The sequence below is a fragment of the Antechinus flavipes genome, chromosome 4, assembly GCF_016432865.1.
Source record: "Antechinus flavipes isolate AdamAnt ecotype Samford, QLD, Australia chromosome 4, AdamAnt_v2, whole genome shotgun sequence".
Taxonomy (NCBI): domain Eukaryota; kingdom Metazoa; phylum Chordata; class Mammalia; order Dasyuromorphia; family Dasyuridae; genus Antechinus; species Antechinus flavipes.
In genome coordinates this window covers 240,404,695-240,423,360 of record NC_067401.1, presented here as the reverse complement: position 1 = coordinate 240,423,360, position 18,666 = coordinate 240,404,695, and the positions used below count along the sequence as shown (strand labels likewise).

The following is an 18,666-nucleotide window of genomic DNA, read 5'->3' as shown; positions in this document are numbered from 1 at the left end:
ACATAGAAATAATAAAAAATACAGAAAAAGAATTTAAACATTCTTGTAAGTTCTTCACTTTATCCCTCCATTCTACACAATTTCAACTTTCACTCATCACAAAAGGAAGATGGTCACACATAGAAATAATGATGAGTTAGAAAATCAATAAACATTTATAACATGTATATTATGTACGTGGCATAATAATAAGCACTAAGTATATAAAGAAAAGCAAATGACATATTTGCCCTCAAGGAATTCAACAATCTAATGTGGAAAGGCAATATAATTATGGAAGATTTTGGATGTAAATCAGATGGAAAAGTCCCATAGTCCTCAGGGTGCAGTGGCAAAGTAGAGAGGGAGATGATAATAATGCCTTTTTTTAAATGTAATTTCCATTGATAAAATCATATCAGTTTCTGACATTGAATTATTTGACAATACCAAGGACTTTGGTGTTTAGAACTTTCTTTTCAGAGTCTTCAATAGATGTGACTAGTATTTACAGGTGCAATTTGAATTGCATTTCCATAGGGATTGCTTCCCAGAATAAAGATTTAGGAGCTTGCATTTAAAAAAAACAGCAACTAAAGGCTTTTGCGTTCAAGGTCTGGGGTTGTTTTCATCAGGTCTTAGAGGAGGTCAAGGTGGTAGTAATTGGTTGTATTTATCTGAAAATAATTGGTAAGCTCCTTCTTCTCCCTAAGATGTCTTGCTTGCTTACTTTATGAATAGCAGCTGGTTGGCAATTGGTAGGTATGACTAGCACCACTCTATAGGAATTGCTTTCCTGGATGATGTGAAAGTAGATTGGAAGGAAACTGAGTATATGTATATATGCTCCAACACTGGGGATTTTTGTTTGTAAATTCGCTAGTGGTCCAACTACTTTTCCTGGTGATGATAAGGAATGGTGAACTTTTCTACAATAATTTTCACCCTACATAATAGCTTCAAGAGCTGGGTTGGATGTAGATCTATTGGTATAGGGAACACTGCTATTTCCAAGCTTCTTGGATTTAGGGAATTGGACTATCTCCAATGGGACTTGAAGGGAGAATGTAATTATGGTAATAGAGTCATTTGACTAATCTAACAAAGACTATCTCCTATGTCCCATTCAGCATGTCTTGCTGCTTCAAGCAGTCTGATGTATTTGCTCTGTCTGTGGAATGTGGTTGTCCATTTAATTGTTTAATTGATGGAGGAAAAAACAGTTTTTCTCAAAGGGCATACTAAACATTTGCAGCTTACCAATTATTTTCAGTACTCTCGGCAAGCTTCTAGTATCTTTTGGGGACATACATATCACTGGATGAGAGTCCCTATGATAGAGTAAAGAGCATTGGATTTGGAGCCAGCAAACATAGGTTCAAATATCAGCTCTGCTAATTTTATTAATTTAATCATTAGTCATTTATCAAACATTTTCTGTGGGTACAGCACTAAGGATATAAAGGTTGAAGCATAATAAAGTCTTTGTCCTCAAATATCATAATTCTGGGGCTGTAAAGAAGTAAGTATTCACATATAAACAAAAGAATTGATAGTAAAAAAGGAGATTTAGACAAAGAACCTTATGAAAATTTTAGGAGGAATTGAATATCTACAGATAGGAAAAAAAAATCTTCATGGTGGAGTGTCTAAATTTAACCTTGAATATGAATGAAGCTTTTGGAAGGCAAAGGTAAGAAAAACAATGTGCTCTCATTGCATGTATGTAGACTGAATTTGGGGATCACCAAATATTCCACTTAATATTGCATCTAATTCTACATAATATTCCACCTAATATTTAGCTGGGATGTTTAGTGCTGAATAAGAGTGTTTAGGAAGAAGATCCCAATTCATGAATTATAGACTTTTCTGGGTCTGGTGATAGAATTTTTCTGTAGAGAAATATAAATGAACCTTGTTTCTCTTTGCTTTCTTTCATATGGAATCTTACATATTCAAATATGTTTGTATCCCCTGCAATTAGCTCCATGCCTGGTACATAGTAAAGCGCTTAAGTTACTGTTCCTGTCTCTCTGTCTTTTTCATCTATTATTTGAATTTATCTTTCTATATGTCTTTCTCTATCATTGGTTGATATGGTGAATCTGCCTTCTACAAGTTTCTGCCCATTCTAATCCATCTTCTATTTAGTTATCAGTGACTTTCCTAATGTACCATCCAAACTTATCACATCTCTATTGCTTCCATATCACCGTACAAAATGTTTTTGTGACATTTAAAATTTTCCTAACCCAGACCAATCCTACCATTCTAGTTATACTTTATTCCCCATCACATATCCCTCAATCCAGTGACATTGGTTTCTTTGATACTTAATGAATAAAATACTCATCTTTGGATTTTAGGCATTTTAGTTGACTCTCCTGCATGCCTTAGAATATTTTCCCTCCTTGTCTCTAATTCTTGGCTTCTTTCAAGTCACAACTGAAATGCTACTTTTTGAGGAAAGCCTTTCCAAATTCCCCCTTAATTCTAGGATCTTTCCTCTCTGAATATTATCTCAAATTTATCCTGTCAACAGTTTATTTGTATGTATTTTTGTTTTCTCTCTCATTGGGTTGTGAGCCCTTTGAGGGCAGGGCCTGGTTTTTGCCTTTTTTTGAATTTCCAGAGCTAGTACAGTGTCTGGTAAATAGAAGCCACTTAATAAATGCTTATTGTCTAATTGACTGCTTTATAACTAGCCCCATTTGCATTTCTCCTTTTTCTCTTACTCCCATCATCTTCTCTCTCTCTTTCTTCTTCTTCATCTCCCTCTTCTTCTTCATCTTCCTTTTCTTCTTCTTCATCTTCTTTGTTTTCTTCCTTCCCCTTTTCTCACTACTATCACTACTTATATGAATATTTACTTCTATCAATTTATTTGTGTACAATTGCACAGGAGCCTATACCAGAAGCAGAAATCTGTTTTAGAAATAAAAACCCTATAAAATGATATCTTTTTTCCTGTTAGAGGATGACAAGTTAAAGGAAATGCTTTACAAAGTGGTTTCCCCAGGATGCTAAGAAATTGGATTTGTTTATTGATTAAAATTCCCTAATACTGTTGTGCCACAGTTCTGTCCTGTTCTGACCCAGTTTCCCTAATTGTCCTATTCAGTTACTCTGCCTCAGGTTATAACCATTCCCTCTTAACATTTGATGAAATAAAGGTCTTATATCTTTAGGCTATAATCATTCCTTCTTAATATTTGATGGGATAAAGGTCTATCCATTTTAGACATCATTAGAATATCAGGAACCTCTCCAGTACCTCCCTCCATTATGTTATCCTAGGTGCCTACCCACATTATGTCATTCTAGATGCTTCCCCCCATTATGTCATCCCCATCCATTTTTTCATTATTCTTGTTATCCTATAAAAGTCTTGTATCTGATATTCACTGCTGGACATTTTGAGACGAAAGTCCAATCCAGTCAATTGATTTACTCTCCAATAATTTAATAATCAAATTGTTCTCTAATCTCTATCCTGCCCCAGTTTCTCCAGCATTACAATACTTTTTTTTCTTTCTCTTCAACCTTTAGGTTGGGCTGTAGATGGGTTAATGTTTGTTCTAAGAAGACAAAAACCCAGAATTTTTTCTGAGAGATTTTTGGGCTGCTGAATGGTAGCTTTTAACTTTGAGGATGACCTCTATAAACAGGGTTATTCAGAAGCAATTAAAGAAAGAACAAAAGAATCATGTAAGGGGAGAGAGATAAGGGATTCTGATTCAGAGAAACTGAGTTCCAAAGTCTTGACCCATAATAGAAAGGAATCTCAGAAGGGGTGGCAGAGATATCTGAGATCAATGTGTTAGGAAAGAGGTCTAAATTTCTGTGAGTGGGACACAATTCAAAAAACAATCCAGAGAGGTGTCATAAGGTTTAGGTCTAGAAGTGAGAGGAGATATTGAGTCCCAAGCAGAGACAAGGTATTGTTTTTTCCACTAAACAGGGAGCAAAGAAACAGAACTCAGGATTGAATATACCAAAGGAAAAAAAAAAAAGGAAAATTCAGAAGCAGAAATAGAAAGTGCTGCAAAAGCTTGATTATTATTTATTTGTTTATTTCCTAGGAATACCTGAACTGGAACAAATGAGACCGCATACTCTGTGGATATGTAGATTTATTACTTTTATCCTGAGTTCTCCCTTTGTATTGTGGGCATGTTCTAGGCAGAGCAGGATTGAGCAAGAAAAAAGGTTGATTTTCCTCCCATCTATGTACTTCTTCCTCATCTATACCTCTTTACAATACTTTATTCCCCACCTCCAAACAAATGATCCCCTTTGTCAAGCTGCAATTGTGTTTCTTTCTCAAACTTTCACAAACAAGTGACTGGGCTTGGTTATCCATGCCTGGTTCACCTAAAATGGAAATATCCATGCAAGAGATGCAGGGAACCTGATTCTGGAAGAAAACATCCCAAGCATACCTTTTCCATATGAAACTGGAGAAGCAAGTAGAAAGATCATGCTATAACTCTCTAGACACCTCAGAGGATGATTCTAAATTGGGGAAGAGGGATTATGTTCAGAATAGCCTTCTACATATTTGTTGGGGCTGGCAATTATTTCAAACAGTTGGCTTTGATCAAACAACCTTATTTTGATCCATGTTTGGATCACCTAAGATAGAGGTACCCATCTGAGTACAGCAGAAACCTTCCTTTGATGTCTTCCTAGAGAACCTCACTATCTTCCACACAAGTGCCTCTATCTTAGGTGATCTGGAGATGCTTCAAAGCTAAGTTACATATGTAGGTATTGTCTTCCCAAAGAAAATGTAGGCTTCTTGAGGGTAGGAACTTTTTCTGTTTTGTCTGTTTATCCTTAGTGTCTGCAAAATGTTAGGCTAGGGCTAAGGACTACAACTATAGGGCATAGGGTACTCCCAAATGAGAAAACTACTTTGTAGACTTTCTCTGCAATTTATAGACTTGCTTAGAGGAGGGTAAAATGATTTGACTAGGGACTCATAGTTAATATATGTCAGAGGCAGACTTAAAACGAGGTCTTTCTGGTTCAGAGTCCAGTTCTCTATCCATTATACAAGGTTGCCTCTCTATGGAATTTAAAGATTTTTTGATTGATTGGTAATCAGAAAAAAGATTGGAAGTGGAGCTATCTACTGCAGACCTGCTTTAAGAGTTCATTTCTTCACACCTTTGTTTGTAAATCTGAATAAATCATTTTTTTTTGTATCTTGATTCCTTAAGAGATTAGATCTAATGTAGAAGGGATTTCACTGGTCACTTAATTCAGCATCTTCATTTTAAATATTACAGGATCATAAATTTAGTGAAGGAAGAGATAGTACCTATCATCTAATCTGATTCTTTAAAAATTTTATTTTTAGAAAGGGAAACTCAGGCTCCAACCAGGTGAAGTTATTGTCCAATGAATTTAAACTCTGGACCAGTAAACTTCTGTTGATCAAGTACCATCTCCAGTGTACTAATGCAATTTTATTAAGTCAAGTGAAATGTACTGCAGATCCTCTTTCTTCAAGGGTCCAGGGTGAAATTCATCATGAAAAGGAATTTATATTTAGATAGCTGTTGCCTCCCAAATGATGGATATAATTTTCATAATTTTCTCATAGATCTAGAGTTGGAAGGGACTTTAGAGATCATCAAGTCCAACCGTTTCATTTTATAGATGAGGAAACTTTCTAGAAGCTTCTATAAATGCTTTGTTTCTGGTTTTCTTGAGCTTAATTCCTTTTGTTTTACTGCAGCAAATTAAACAGTGTCAACTTTGGCTAAGGTTTCTACCCTCAAAAATTGTGATAAATTAGTCAATTAATTTCTTAAAAATAAATGTAATTATGTTCTCAGCAAATTATCCAATTACCTACTGTTAGCAGTTGGAAATAATCAGGAGAAGCAGAAAGAGAGAGACTTTATGCTATTGTGGAAAGAACGTTGGCTTTGGTATTAAGACGAGCCCAAATTTTGGGCTCTTTTTGACTATGGGCAAATCACTTAGATTCTCAGGAAATTCTAAGATTCTTTATGACAAAACTAACTATAAACATGGAGTTTATCCCTGGGAGTAGCCAAACCTGATAAAATCACAGGTATAGTACAAGAAAAAAGAATAAAAAAAGAACCCAGATATTTAATGGTAGGAGAGACAAATGGAAGATAAAATGGATTGTTTTTTCTATAATTGTCCTGGTAACTAGGTACCTTGATAGATTTAGAAGTGGCTTAGAGTCAGGAGTTAAAATCTTGCCTTAGACATTTGCCAGTGATTCTGGTATTATTTGTGAACCTGGGCAAGTTATTTAACCTTTTTCAATCAGGATTTCCTCATATATATTAAAAGTAACTACCTTGAAGAATGATTATGACTAGCAAATCAAATTTATATATATATATATATATATATATATATATACACACATATATATACATATATACATATATATATACACACATATGTACATATATGTGTGTTTGTGCGTATATAATATATAAAACTTTGTAAACCTTAGTGGTATATGATGTAGAATGCTGGCATTTGGTATTTTTCTATTGATTTACTTTTTGTCCTTCTTACATCAGATGTTTATTCATAAGCTAGCTAGTTGTATCTACAGGTAAGTTTTTGTTGTTTATAGTATGAGAAAGCATCATAAGCACTCAGTATAAGCTTTTTAGTCATGCTAATGATGGGTATAAAAACGCTAGAGATTTGTGTGAATTCTTATGTAAATATAGGGAGACAGTATTACTTTAGTGAAGAAAGCTACATCAAAGAAAGTAGAATGAACATCTCCTGATGGAGGAAGTATTATAGAGGAGAAATAGTAGTTAAATAGTTAAATAGTAGTTAAATAAATAAAATTCCACTTCTGATGATTTATTCCTGTGTGACCTAGAAACAGCTACTTAAGTTCCCTGGATCTCAGGTTCCTATATACAAATGTATAGGAAAGGCTAGACAGTCTCTGAAGTTCCTTCCTTTGAACTCTAGACCTGACATTCTGGGGGAAGCAAAAGCTTTTTGTTATTGTTGTTATTTTTGTTTTGCTCAGAGAACATTTCATTTTTGTAAAATGTATGCTTTTATTTTTCCAAAATGAAAATGAAACAGTGCTACTGTTTATCTTGTTTATATCCCCAGCATTTTATAAACAATAGACTTTTAAATCTTAGTAGTTTTCATTGTTCAAAAGATCATGGATTTGGAATGATAAGGGACCTCAAAGACTTTATAATTGCACTCTTCTGTCATTCAATCACAGAGCATTTTTAAAGGCTTCCTATATGCCAAGCATTGTGCTTATCTTGTAGATAAAAGGACTGAGATCAAAAAGTTTGGATTGCTTAAGGTTATAGGGTGAGATTGTATCCAAATACTCTCATTCAAAGACAGTATCCTTTTCATTGTACCATGAGTAGTTGTACTTATATTATTCCTAGAGGATGATCTTGTGATCACCTGTGTTTGCATATATGCTTATTCCCTAATATTCTGTTGGAAATGTTTTGGCAAATAAACACCACCTACTTTTGATATGCCAGTTTTCTCAATGCAAGATGTGTTATAAAATCTGTCATTGTTTCAGAAGGACAGGATGGAAAGAACCAGATGCTTTGAAGACAGCCCCAGATTTCAATATTCAATGACTTATATCCACAAAATTCAATATTATGACTTTTCATATAACTGGAAATGTTTTGACAATTGGACAACTGGGTCATTTTTTTTATTATTATTATTAGAACACTCAAACAGCAGCAGAAAAACAACCTTCCATTTGTTTCTTACTGAGATTTATTGTTTTGAATAATGCCACTTTTCAGAAGTGTACTCATGTGCTCACTTAGACAGGCTGACAAAGTGAAAACTTGTACGTGAGGTGATGTACCCATTGGGCCATTCTTTAAGACATATTTAGTGCAGTGACAAGTCAAGTTAAACATCAGCAACAGAGAACAAAGCCCAGTCTTTCTCATTCCCATGACCCAGCTCCCGCTCTCCACCACAGGACCTGCAATGGCAATCTGGCAAAACATAGAACACAGATGGCTACCAACTGACGTGAAAAGTAAATTTTATTAAACATGTTTACATAACATGAGTTGGAAGTTCATTTAAAAGCACAGGGGAGTGTTAAGACAAGTGGTCAAAATAGAAAGATACTACCCAATTGTACTTAGTCAATTGTTGGCCACTAAGACAGAACGGACTCTAGTAATAGTGCACCAATGCTTCAGCTTTTCTTGCTCAGCAGGTTGAGCAGTAGTCAATCTATGCCCGATGGAATGGTGGGCAGATAAGTCTGGCATGTTAAATAATAATTAATAATTCACTCGGTGCAGGCAGTATGTCTAATGGATTAAAACCTAGTGTGTACACAATTTCTACATGTGTTACAGCCCCACAGTAGGAATCTACACCAAAATAATTTATAAGAAGGTTTGGTCCGAACTACATCACGTTTTCCATAGGGTAAAAAATAAAGTCCATCTATAGACATTTTGCACCAGACTGATTGAGTCTAGCTAAAGCCTGCTAAATGTCTATAACAAAAATGGATGGCTTAGATTTCTTGGTTATTTCAGTATAGTTATTAACGAGCAAACTGTACAAGTACATGCAACATACAAGCCAGCCTACGTGGAGCTAACATACATTATTAAATTACCTTTTTGTTTCTTTACTTTTTTTTTTTTAAACAAAACATGCATGCAGCTTTGAAGAGTTCCAAGTCATGCTGCTCTACCTGTGTGATCACAAAATTGAATGGCCCATAAAAGGAAGGAAAAAACTATCAATGCACCTGCACGGTCTGCAGTTGGTAGCACATCACAAGGGAACGTCAAGGCCAAGAAAAACTCAAATAAAGAAAATGCAAATTGAAATTGGATATTTTTTTTTCCCTCAAAAAAGATACTTTGTGTTAAAAAAATCAAGCTTTGTGCTTGCATCAATCTTAAAGAAATGTAAACTAAAATTGGATAAAAACATTAGTTAAGTGCAGAATATTTCAACTAGGATTCCCAGTGAAATATTGAACAGCCCATACCATGCTCTATCCAGGGCCGACAGGTGTGTCTGAAGGGAGACACAGCAGAGAAGCCGGGTATAGCTGAAAGTGTCATATGTTTAATTCCATTTCTGGTCAACATTGTGGGATATCAAATGTATAGTTCCTATACATGAATGTGATTATTCTTGCTAGAACATTAGAAAGAGAACAGCATTAACAAGGAGTGGTTTCAATGTCAGAAACTATGATTAAGCTGTTGCAGTCCCCAGCCTTAGTTGCAGATAAGTTTCTTCAAAAGTCTTTCATGCAAAACATAGACTTTTTTTTATTTTTATGCTTTGTCCAGAATGCAAAAAAAAAAAAAAAAAAAAAAAAAAAAGAACAGTGGTACTTATCATATTGGGAGGGAAACATTCTGGCCTCTTGGTTTGCTTTGGGTTTCTATACATAAGACTTTGAAGAGCTGATACTGGAGGGGTTGGGAGGGTAGGGGGTAGGGAACATGAGACCCTTGATTGGTATCACTTTGCCCAGATTTTGCACACTTTCGGGGCAGTGCTTGCAGAGAGTGCTTCTGCAACCCTTTATCAGTGATCTGGGAAAAAAGAAGGGGAAGGGTCTGTGTTAGCAGGGTGAGGACTGTCACAACATGGGTGAAGAGAGGGACACACAGCCGAAAACTATAGGAAATAACAAATACAGAAAACACTGCTCAAACACCAGGGGAAATAACACTGTTTGTAGTCTGGGTAAGAACGTGAGAACGTGTATAACACAAGATTTTCCACAGAGTGAGGGTTTCCAGTTTGTTCAATTATGTATATATATTATGTGTGTGTGTGTGAATTTTAATTCCCCCCTCTTTTTTTTTTTTTTTGCTAACAGAAGCATCAGTGACTCTCACTAGCAAATTAACTTTTTGTTTTTGTTTTTGTTTTTGTTTTTATTGTAATTTGATAGATGCCCTTGATCTGTCATTTGAAGCCAGGTTTAAATAAACAATTCAGACATATTTTTGGATAACTATTACAGGTAAAACAGAAGTTGATTGTCTGTCTCCAACAATTTTTTTGATCACATAGTATCTAGTTCGGGTTATTATCCTGGATTGGTAGCATTTTATTTAACTAGGATCCATTCTCTATAAGTTCACTATGATCGAATGCAAGGAGGCCCAGTTGAACTTTCCAGAGATGATTGGGAAGCCCTCCGGGTCAACGGAGCGAGGGTTGGGTCCACCAGTGATGAGGGTGGGAACAACTTGTACCATCCTATTACCATGCTGGACAGATCAAGTTCCTCCAGAAGAATCTGAGCTACACCCATGAAACACTTATGATCCATTCGTCCATAGTCCCCCCAGACGATCACCTGCAGAGAGAAAATTATGCACAGGTCATAAAATTAATTCAATGCAAAATGCCACTTTTTTCATGCTTTTAAGTGGGAAAATAAGTTGAAGTAGAACCAATATGCATGGCTGAGAAAAGAGCATCAGTGAGTACACAATGGTGCTCAAAGGAATTTCTAGAAATTCTAATATATAAGTGTCCACTTTCCTCTTTGTTTAGGGATTTTCCAAGGTCAATTAAAAAAAGAATATATTTCCTTGACACTTTTTCTAAGGAACATGCTGTTAATTGTTTTAAACTGACAGAATTGTGAGATATATCTGAACAAATCTGAATTACTGAAATGATAATAGCCAGCATTTATATAGCTTTTAAGATTTGCATAATTCCTTACATATGTAATCTCATTTGTTCCTTCTAGCATCTGTATCCTAGGATACAGATACTTATTGTTATTTCCATTTTACAGATAAGAAAACTGAGGTCAAAAGAAGTTAAATGACATGCTCAGCATCATATATCTAGTTAAGTGTTTGAAGCATGATTTAAATTCAGATCATCCTGACTGACCTTACTTGGGGTTTTCCTGGCAATTGGAATTGATTGGTCATTTCCTTCTCCAGATTATTTCACAGAGAAGAAAACTGAGACAAAAAAGGTTTAAGTGACTTGCCCAGGATCACACAGCATCTGAGGCTGGATGTGAATTTCATACTCTTGAGTCTAGGGCTGGTGCTCCATACACTGCACCATCTAGTTACCTACTGCACCATCTACCTGCCACATATAGCTGAATAACAACAATAATAACTATCATTTATATGTTACTTTATTATTTTCACCTTGCAAATATCTCATTTTATCTTCACAATTGTACTTAGGTCAAAGCTTTATAAACTGTGGGTCATGACCCCACATACAAATCAAATATTTACTGATAAAAATATCTGTATTACATGGGGCCATCTAACTATTTCTAGGGTGGAAAGGGATCATGACTGGAAAGTTTAAGAATCCCTGACCTAGATGATAGATATTATTACTGTCTTCATTTTCCAGAAGAAAGAACTGAAGCAGTCTGATGTCAGCTGATTTTCAAAGAGTAACATAGCTAGTAACTATCTGGATTTGAACTCAAACTCTCCTGATTCCAGAGATCTCTATTTACTGTACCACCTAATTGTTTCAATAACTGTATAATTAATGCTGAGATATTGCTGAGTTAATTATTTATTTTCATAGATTGACAGGATATTGGAGTGAATCTCACATCATCCAGTCTACGTTCCTGCCTTATGGACAAATGCTCTTTATGAGATCCTGGATGATTTATTTCTTTGCTTGATTGGAAATTTTAAAGAAATAGGCTATTCTTTTTCTCATGAGGTGACAGTTTTAATTCTTAGAATGCTTTTAGTAATAACAATTCACCTTCATATAGCATGTTATGGTTTATAACCCACTTTCTTCCCAGAAACTCTATGAAGTAAGTTCATGACTATCCCCATATTATCTCCCATGGATATCTCCATATTCCTCCAGATAAAGAATTAGAGCTTCAAAGATGTTCATGCTGATGGGCGTACAAATGGCACAATCTTTGTTAAATTTCCACCCATTGATCCTACCAAGTCTTTTTAAATTCCAATCAACCAATTAGCCAATACACATTCATTAAACCATGAAGATGTATCAGGTGATAGGAAACAGAATACAAAAACATAAATGAAACTATTCCTTTATTCAATGAATAGTATATACCTTATGTATGTATATCTGAGAACATGATGAAGTGAAAAGCCAAAAGACAGAGAGAGTCTTTGTAATACTTAGGCAACAATCTACAAGATTCTGAAGAATAATGGTGGAGGAGAGTAGAGGATCAATTTGATAGATGTTCCAAAGGTAGAAGCTTTGGCAACTGACTGTGAAAGTCAAGGAATTAGGATGACTCCTACACTGTGAAGTTGGGTGACAGGAAAGGTGGTGGTGCAATCTACAGAAATAAAGGATTTCAGGAAGTCTCATGCGCTTGGAGAAAATAAAAGAAGTTCTATTTGGGACTTAGTGAATTTGAGATACCTATGTACAACCAGTTTGAAATGTCAAATTGACAATGGATAGGTATAAATCTAGAGCTCAAAAGAATCTCTGAGGCCATTGAGTTCAACCTACCCATTTTGCAAATGAGAAAAATGAAGCACATTAGGTTATTTGTCTAATATCACACAGATAACAAGCAGCGGAAGCAACAACCACCACCTTTCCTTATTGTTTTTCTTCAAAATGCTGTGCTAGAAATTTTTAAGGTTTTTTTTTTTTCCTATCAAGCTGGAAAAGCTTTACATACTGATTACATAATGATTTGGCTTCATTGTATATGCTTTTGTTCCTTTGTTTTTTCCTTTTCTTAAATCATTGCTTCATCTTTGATGAACTCAATTTAATTTCTGAACATTTCCAAGTCTTATTCGGTTAGAAATTTAAGCAGTTTTATTGCTTTAGGACATTTAGGCATATATTGTCTGTCTGTCTGTCTGTCTGTCTACTATTACTTTGTTTTTGGTGGGGGACAAAAGAAGAAGTCTATCATTTTTAATCCTCGCTTTGTTTCTGAATGTATGTGTGTGTGTGTGTGTGTGTGTGTGTGTGTGTGTGTGTGTGTGTGTGTTTCTTTAAATTAAATGATTACTGACCTGAAGAACTTTGCCCTGTGGACTTTCATCAAAAACCAGGGATTGTTGATACAATGGATCAAGGGTTTTTCTGGCAATTCTTGTTTTCTTCTTTGCTATGCAGGCTCCATTTTCCAAAAGATAGACTTTAACATATGGAGCTATAAGAAAAGAGATTATCACATGACTGAATCAGCTCAAATGCCCTTTGAAGAATGATTGTTCAATGATCAAGTATTTTGAGATTACCATGTATTGCACTATTTTAAAAAGCATATCAATGTAATTTTATATTTATGAGATTAAAATAAATAGAAAAAAGCTTTGTACAACCCTTTTTTAATATATGGGTGCAACACTGATAATGTACATGGATTTTAGAACTGTTCCAAAATGAGGAATTATTACATTACTAAATTTAATAATTATTAAATTATTTGTTTGTTCCAGGCAGAATATTAATAAATTTTTTAATTTAACACAAAATTTAAGTTTAATCGCACAGTGTATATTCTCTTATCTCTATTAATTAAGACTTTCTCTCACCAGGTGTAGATTTGGAACCAGGTTTTTGAGTGAGGCTTCTTGCTCTGATGACTTCCACTTCTAATTGACCCTTTTTATCTTCCATTCCGATCTGTATATCACCTGAAAAAGGAAATAATGATAAATCACATGATTATTGTGGCTTTTATTCTTTAAAAAAAAACCCTCTTCTATCTTCTCTGTATATTCTATATTTCTATTTTAAAATTCATCCCCTCTTTAATTTATCCTAGGCTGATATCTACTTTGATTTGGATCATACAAAAGTAATTATATATTGTTTATGAGCAACATGTAATTCTGAAAACTGTGGAGAGACTTATCAAAAGTTAAAAAGGCATAAAACCAAATGAAGTTTTGACTAATACTGAGAAATAAAAGGGATTGCATAAGTTTCTTGAAGATAGTTTAGTATGTCTTACAATGATTGCTAATGCGGGAACTTGCTTTGTGAGATGGACCCAAGTGGGATTATGGTTGTTTTTACTTCACTTATTATCCTAATTTGAACTTAATTTTATTTATTTGATTTAATGTTTCTTTTTTTTTATAGACTCAATGAACTACAAGATTTAATGGTACCAAAAGCTATTAATAATGTAGACAGCATAATGAAGAATCAGCCACTTTACAACAAGGGGGAGGATAATAGATATTACAAATTGAAAGAGACCTCAGTAACCATCTTATTTAACTAGTTCTTTAAAAATTATTCCTTAACCTCTTTGAGACTTCTACCTATTGCATTACTCTGGGTTCTGTTCTCTGGAAATTGAACAACTCTCTCTTGCAGGTAATAGCCATTCAGATACTTAAAGACAATTATCAAGTGTTTCCCTTTCCCCCTAAATTTTCTCTTCTCTACAAGAAGATGCGAATATCTTATGGATTTGAAGTCATTTATTTTTATTTTTTATTTATTTTTTGCTGATGCAATTAGGGTTAAGTAACTTGCCCAGGATCACACAGCTAGGAAATATTAAGTGTCTGAGATCAGATTTGAACTTGGGTCCTCCTGACTTCAGGGCTGGTACTCTATTCACTGTACCATCTACTTTCCCCCCACTCCTTTATTTTTCTAATGCCTTTTTAGAAGTTTTCCAGCTTATTAGCATTCTTCCTAAAATGTGGTTTTCAGAATTGAACATTGTGCTCTCTAGACTATCATTTTATTCTTCCTGGAAGTTAAATCTCTTAAAATGTAGCCTAAAATTACATTGTCATGGTTTTCATTTCATACTTTTGATTCATCTGGAGCTTGGGGTTTCCCCAAATCTTGCCTCCTTTCCATTATTGGAATTTATTGCCATATGTTTTAAAGGTTAAATAATAGTTTTAGAATGGATTAGTGACTTTTTTGTTGCTTTTTGTTGTTGTTACAAAAATGGAAGACAAAATTTAAGTCCAAGTTTAGAGAGAACCCTGACTTTAGTAATCAAACATTTTTCTTGATGGGGATTTTGACAGCTCCAAGAGAAAATACTATTTTTGGACTCAACTATACCAACTATTAATAGAATATGCAAAAATTATATTCATACCCTTCTGGAAGGTATTTCCCTTTCTTGTTATTTTCACTTATATATACACATATGAAACAGTATTAATATCAGGGATTACTCTTACCCATAGCAGGAGTTGCTAGTGTTTGTCGTCCAACAAGCTGAGCTGGTCCTAGTCCATCAAGGAAATCACTGAATTGACTATCAGCTCCCAATCGGACCCCAGGAAATATTAGGCTGCAAAGATGGTGAATTTTTTTTTTAAATTAAAACAAAGTAAGGTAAAATAACTATCTTTATTAGAAAATGTGCACATTTCAGAATTATTTTATATGGAACACTGAACTCTTAAATGTAATTATTAAAGCATAAATTAAATTAAATACAATATTTCCATTGCTGTCTCATATCTATACATCTTCTTAGAATAATTTTTTGTGTAGTTTCCTAACATGATAGCTGCTTTCAAATATTTGAAAGACTATGTCAGGCATAGGGGCATACGCCTGTGATTATTCTCAGATATAGTGGGCTAAGCTGATCAGAAACCCACACTAAGATCCTTCTTAGGTAGAACCAAAATGGTGGAGTAATGTCAGGAATCTGTTTGAGCTCTCTCAGTTTCCCTCCAAAAGCACATGAAACCAAGCATCTGAACAGAGTCTGATGGAATGAAATCATGCTCCATCTCAAGACAGACTGAAAAAAACTTCAAGAAAGATCAGTCTCACTAGAGTGAAACCTCTTCTCAGATAGATTTTGGGGAAGCCAATTAGAGGGTCTTAATCAAGGCAAAGCAGCAACTAACTTTGCAGATGATATAAGGATATACTTAAGAGAATCTTAAAAAAATCATCTAAAAATCTTCTGAAAGCAATTCTGAGCTTTAGCAAAGTTGTATGATATAAAATAAACCCACACTAATCATCAAAATTTCTATTTATTACTGACAAAGCCCATCAGCAAGAGATAGAAAAAGAAATTCCATTTAAAATTAACTTAGGCAAAATAAAATACTTGGGACACTACTTGCCAAGACAAACCCAAGATCTAGGAACACAATTACAAAACAAATAAAATTAGATTTCAACAATTGGGAAAATATCAATTATTCATGACTATGCTCGAGGCAATATAATAAAAATGACAATTCTGTCAAAATCAGTCTACTTGTTCAGTGCTATACCAATCAAACTGCCCAAACATTATTTTATAGAACTAAAAAATTTATAACAAAATTTATCTGGAAGAAGAAAGGTTAAGAATATCAAGGGAATTAATGAAAAAAAATACAAATGATGATAGCTTAACAGTAACAAACCTAAAACTATATTATAAAGCAGCAGTAATCAAAACAATTTGGCGCTGGCTAAGAATAGAGTAGTGGATCAGTGGAATAGTTCAGATATACATGAAACAATAATCAAGGTTTATAGCAATCTAGTATTTGATAACCCCCCAAACTCCTATTTCTGGAAAAAAAACACCCACTATTTGGCAAAAATTGCTGAGAAAACTGAAAAATAATATGTCGGAAACTAGGCATAGGCCTATATCTCCACCTCATACCAAAAATAAGGTCAAAATGGATACATGATTTGGGCATAAAGGAGGATACCACAAGCAAATTAGGAGAACAAGTGATAATTTACCTATCAGACTTTTGGAGAAGCGAGGAATTTATGAACAAAGAAGAACTAGAATACATTATGAAAGCACTTTGATTACATTAAATTAAAAAGGGTTTGCACAAATAAAACCAACTGAAACAAGATTGAAAATGAAGCACAAAGCTGGGAAAAATCTTTAGAGTCAGTATTTCTGATAAAAGTCTCATTTCTAAAATAAAAAACTGTGTCAAATTAATAAGAATACAAATCATTCCCCAATTGATAATTGATCAAAGAATATGAACAGATAATTTTCAGATGATGAAATTAAAACCATTCATACTTATATAGAAAAAAAATGCTCTAAATCATTATTGATTAGAGGAATGCAAATAAAAAAAGTCTGAAATACCACCTTATCCTTGACTAAGATAACAGGAAAAGATAATAATAAATGTTGGAGGGATGTGGGAAAACTGGGACATTAATGCATTTTGTTGGTGGAGTTGTGGAATGATCCAACCACTCTGGAGAGCAATCTGGAACCATGCCCAAACTGCTATAAAACCGTGCATATCCTTTGACCCAGCAGTGTTTTTACTGGGTCTGTATCCCAAAAAATTCATAAAAGAGGGAAAAAAACCCACATGGGCAAAAATGTTTGTAGCAGCTCTTTTTGTGGTGGCAAAGAATTGGAAAAAGAGTGAATGCCCATTATTTGGGGGATGGCTGAACAAGTTGTACTATGTGAAGATAATGGAATATAACTGTTCTTTAAAAAATGATGAACAAGCTGATTATAGAAAGCCTTAGAAAGATTTACATGAACTGATACTGAGCAAAACAAGCAGAAGCAGGAATAGATTGTAAACAATAATAGCAAAACTATGCAATGATTAACTATGAAAGACTTGGTTGTTCTAAGTGGTTCAGCGATCCAAAACAATCCCAGTAGATTTTGGACAAAAAACCCATCTGCATCCAGAAAAAGAACTATAGAGACTGAATGTAAATCAACTGATGCAATGTTCACTTATTTTTCTGTTTTTTTTTTAAATCTTTCCCATAATTTTTTTTTTCCTTTTCCTCTGATTTTTCTCTCCCAACATGATTCATAAAGCAATATGTACTAAAAAAATAAATTTACTAGGGAAAAAAAAAGAAATCCACATTAAGGGGCAGCTAAATAGCCCAGTGATAGAACACCAGCTCTGGAGTCAGGTAGACCTGAGATCAAATCTGATTTCAGACACTTAACACTTTCTATCTGTATGACCCTAAGCAAGTCACTTAAGCCCAATTGCCTTGTCAAAAAGAAAGAAAGAAAAGCAAGCAAGAAAGAAGCCCACATTAAGACTGGAATCAGTATGGTATAGCTCTAGAAACATGGACACCAGATTGTTCACAGAGGGATAAACTTATACTAGCCAAAAATGGGATTTGCTTAAAGCTACCAGGACAATAAAATTGGCCCCCTGAAGAAGACAGGGAAACCTAGTCTTTTTTTTTTTTTAAGCATTTGGGTGTCATCAAATGAAATGTCAAATAGATGTGTTCTCTTTGCTTGAGAAGGAAGAATTAGGAACAATGCTAAGAATTTTCAAAAAGCAAAATTTAGGCTTTATATCAGGAAAGACAAATTATTAGAGATAATTGATATTACATTAGGATTTGGTGCTACTCCCTCTTTCTTCACAGGAGTTCTTAACCCAGAATCTGTGAATTTATAACTATCTTTGTATTTTATTTTGTGTACTTAAAGAAATTGCTCTAAGGACTCTATGGGTTTTCCTAGACCATCAAACAGTCACATTTTAAAATAGTGTAAGAACTCCTAGAGGTTTCCAAGGGAAGACTAAAAGTCCACTTCCTGGAGGTATTATAGAGGGCATTCTCAGCCAGGTATGGGATGGACTGAATTCCCATTTGACTCTAAGAGTCTGTGATTTTTATCATAATATATAAGTGTAATAGAAGTGATTTCTG

General features: G+C 34.4%; 1 protein-coding gene across 35 annotated transcripts in view; it reads right to left on the bottom strand.

Annotated features, from left to right (window-relative positions):
* Positions 1 to 8,039: 8,039 nt before the first annotated feature.
* The window catches only part of RIMS1 (regulating synaptic membrane exocytosis 1), a 718,240-nt gene continuing 707,613 nt past the window's right edge, over positions 8,040 to 18,666 (bottom strand). For all 35 annotated transcript variants that reach the window (XM_051997263.1, XM_051997264.1, XM_051997226.1 and 32 more), the window contains 4 exons: positions 15,195 to 15,307; positions 13,569 to 13,670; positions 13,044 to 13,183; positions 8,040 to 10,366 (listed from right to left, as the gene is read on the bottom strand). In XM_051997263.1, the coding sequence (XP_051853223.1) occupies positions 10,148 to 10,366; positions 13,044 to 13,183; positions 13,569 to 13,670; positions 15,195 to 15,307 (574 nt within the window). In that variant the 3' untranslated portion in view covers positions 8,040 to 10,147. The remainder of the gene's footprint in view (positions 10,367 to 13,043; positions 13,184 to 13,568; positions 13,671 to 15,194; positions 15,308 to 18,666) is intronic.